Source organism: Amphimedon queenslandica, unplaced genomic scaffold, assembly GCF_000090795.2.
Source record: "Amphimedon queenslandica unplaced genomic scaffold, v1.1 AMPQUscaffold_13338, whole genome shotgun sequence".
NCBI lineage: Eukaryota > Metazoa > Porifera > Demospongiae > Haplosclerida > Niphatidae > Amphimedon > Amphimedon queenslandica.
Genome location: NW_003546426.1, coordinates 155766 through 159365, shown reverse-complemented (window position 1 = coordinate 159365; position 3600 = coordinate 155766). Strand labels below are relative to the sequence as shown.

At 34.1% G+C, this 3600-nt stretch overlaps 2 protein-coding genes across 2 annotated transcripts in view; both read left to right on the top strand.

Annotated features, from left to right (window-relative positions):
• The first annotated feature begins 431 nt into the window (after positions 1-431).
• On the top strand, positions 432-2369 carry LOC100642063 (kynurenine 3-monooxygenase-like). The gene has a single exon (XM_003387574.2). The coding sequence runs from the start codon at positions 957-959 to the stop codon at positions 2331-2333; it is 1377 nt and encodes a 458-aa protein (XP_003387622.1). The 5' UTR covers positions 432-956; the 3' UTR covers positions 2334-2369.
• Positions 2370-2401: 32 nt separating this feature from the next.
• The window catches only part of LOC100641936 (conserved oligomeric Golgi complex subunit 2-like), a 12732-nt gene continuing 11533 nt past the window's right edge, over positions 2402-3600 (top strand). The window contains exons 1-3 of the mRNA XM_019998140.1: positions 2402-2666; positions 2752-2817; positions 2923-3003. Of these exons, the coding sequence (XP_019853699.1) occupies positions 2433-2666; positions 2752-2817; positions 2923-3003 (381 nt within the window). The 5' untranslated portion in view covers positions 2402-2432. The remainder of the gene's footprint in view (positions 2667-2751; positions 2818-2922; positions 3004-3600) is intronic.

Genomic DNA, 3600 nt, shown 5'->3' with positions numbered 1-3600 from the left:
TCATTAGTAGATACAATAGCAGAGAGAGTAGTGAGTATAAGAACAGATACCACTATAAGGTTCATTGTTCCAGTCAGTCTTATAATGATTTGAATGTAGACTAGGTGTACTAGTTTATAGCTGGTAGTGAGTGAGTCTATTTTATAGTGTTAGTATCTCTTTGTTGTTAGTCTTTGTGTGATGTTTGCGCTCATAATAGATGAGTTATTACAATAGCCGGCTGGTGGGTAAGACTTATGTGAGTCCTTACTTGGCCTCTTAGTGCGGCTACATATGTCACTAGTAGTTATTGTTGTACAGCATTGTGAGAATTGGGTGTTCAGAAATTGCTTACTTTATTTGGGATATATTGAAATTAATTTTGTATTAATTTGTATGAATTGTTTGTGTGTATAATGATGATTATATACTAATAATTGTAATACCATATGCTACAGTTAAATTGGTGTTCTTACCACTGTGATGATAATCAGCATATCATCAAGGTCTTCCTTTATAATAACATTATCTCTTAACCCTGACCTTTTCACAAGCAATACAATAAGTGTGGCTACATATGTCCCTAGACTAGTTATTGTAAGAATTGGGTATTGATTCTGATTATAAGACATTTGTATGTTAAAATTAAGATCAAAGACTTGTATGTTAATTGCATTTACATTTCAAATTTTGTTAAGTTTAATATCATGACAGTACAATTAGTAGTACATGTATGTAGTGTTTGTTAGTACCTTTGTGATGACAGTCAGTCAGATGATCATCATCAAAGCCTTCCATTATTACATTACTTTTTTTCGTCGCATTTATTTAAAAGTTTTCACTTTTTTAGTAGCTGTGGATGTAATGAACTCGTGGTGATTCACAGACAATTATGTGAATGGTATAGTTGACACTATTTTTGTCTATTGTTTAATGTTTATAAAATAAACAACTTTTTGCGGGGGTGTCAACTCAAAATGGCAGCAGAGTTGCTGAAGGAAGAAACGAGGGAAGAAGTCCCTGTTGCTGTGATTGGCGGTGGTATAGTTGGTCCAGTAATGGCATACATACTAGGAGAGCATGGTATTAGAGTTCATTTATATGAGGCGAGAGGCAAGAGTCTTGATGGAAGCCAAGGCAGAGCTATAAACCTTTCCCTCTCCAGCCGTGGGATGGATGCACTTGTACGTATTGGCATCTCCGAGGAAGTTCTGAAAGAGACAACTCCGTTCTATGGTAGATGCATACACTTGCCTAATAGCGGGGGTAAGACCAAATTGCAGTATTACAGTGTAAAGAAAGAAGCAGTGCATTCTATGAATAGGAGGCGACTGAGTGAGTTGCTGTTGAAAAAGTTAGAAGAGAATCCCAATGTTAAAATATACTATGAGCATAAATTGATGAATATTGAGCATCAAAATAATACGCTGCACTTTAATGTAAAGAGAGCAGGAGAAGAAAAGGAGAGCAGCTATAAAATATCGATAAAAGCCAAATTTATAATTGGCTGTGATGGCTTCAACTCTTCTGTACGTAAAAGTGTACTAGGATCAATTTTGCATTATCAGCAGGACATACTGGACGAGGTCTATCACGAGCTGTATCTTCCACCCACACAAAATGGAGAGTCTGCCCTACAGCACTCTGATATGTTCCATATATGGCCGTTAGGTGAAGTTATGTTGGTTGGTGTACCTAATAAAGGGAACAGTTTCAATATCATATTGTTTATTCCCCTCTCCGTCTCTAAAAGCATCAAAACACCTAGCGATGTTTTAAAGTTTTTCAAAAAATATTTTCCCGACCTGCTGGAAAAAATTCCAAATGAAAATCAACTAATTAAAGATTTTTTTCGTAAAACCCCAAGCAGACTTAACACAATAAAGTGTTATCCTTATCACTATGGTAACATTCTTTTGCTAGGTGATGCTGCTCACTCTGTTCTCCCTTTTTATGGGCAAGGTATGAATGCTGGGCTAGAGGACTGTCTGATATTTGAAGAGTGTCTTCAAGAGAAAGATGGAGACTTGGAAACAGCAGCTGAGCTATTCACCGATAGACGTTGGAAGGATCTGCACACACTAGCCGACCAGTCGTTGCATAATTTTACTACTTTAAGAAAAGGTGTTAATTCTAATCGTTTTTGGATTAATATTAAATTAGAATCGCTGTTGTCAGTATTACTACCTAATGTATTTAAGCAAATATATCCAATGGTAGTTTTCTCAAGAGGAAGATATTCAGAGATACATGAAAGAGAAAAATGGCAAAAGAAATTAGTAAACATGATAGCAATTATTATCATTATTATGAGCATGTTAATTATTAGTTTAATATTGTCTTTTGTGATCTAATATTGACTTTTGTTTTTCTTATTTTTGTTTCCAGTATATGACATCAAAAATTTCAATTTTAAGACTAAAATTAAATTAATAGCCACACCCCTTGTAAAGATGGCTGCAGCTTTATCTCCTCCACCTCCTCCTTCCAGCGACTTGTGTTTCAATCCTAATGTGTTTATATCAGAGACTTACAGTGTGGATGAGTTTGTTAGTGAGTGCAGGCGTCACGTTACAGTTGAGCACTTACACGAAGACCTGAGGTCTTATTATCAAACACTAAAGACTGCCATGATTGAATTAATTAACAAAGATTATTCTGACTTCCTTGACCTTTCTTCTAACTTGGTGAGTCTCATCATCATCAACATTATTATTATTATTTATCATTATTATTATTATTATTAATAAAATTATTATTGTTGTGCTGTAGGTGGGAATGGATAAAGAAATTGAAAGATTGACTGTACCTCTTTCACAATTGCGTCAAGAAATTTTGGTAATTTACACTATATTCATTAATTTTCATTTCAAAAATTATTGTTATTCACAAATTTGATTTTGATTCATTTGTGAGCTGTTACTAATATATAATTTTTATTAGAGTATCAAGTCATCAATGGACTCTGTTATCAAAGAGCTAGACATCAAGATGGCTGCCAGATCAAAACTACAAGAGAAGAAAGTGAGTGCAATGTTACCTCCTTGCTCCTTAGAATGAAATAATGCTCAGTAAATGTTGGGTCTACAATAATTGAGAGGAAAAAAATTCTTCATTAATTTTTATTTCATTTTCTGATGTGTAGTCTTTTTGATGAATTAAAGTAAGATATTTTATAAATTTTAATGTTGCTCCAAAAGCAATATTATGCTATTACATGAGGCTTGTTAGCTTATGAAGCATGCTTTTTAGTTCACCTAGCATGCTTTGTTGGAAACCATGCTTTGGTTGAGCTACATGCAGAGTACACAAAGAATCTGTTGCAAATACATGTATGTCTTAAGAAATGCTTTTCAACAATCTACCAACCAACACTATTTTCTTCTCATCTCCATCGACTTTTACTGTCCAAAATTAATTAAACAAGTAAATAAAAAACATTAAAAATGGAAAAGTAGTAGGATTTAATTGGGAAAAAGTAAAGAAACAAGAAGGTGGTACTTGCAAACTGGTGTGATAAGAAATCCTACACCACTGCAAAAAGAATATTACCCAAAAAGCATAGTAACTTCATTACTCACACAGCCTGGGCTACTGACATGATAACTATGAAGCATGATG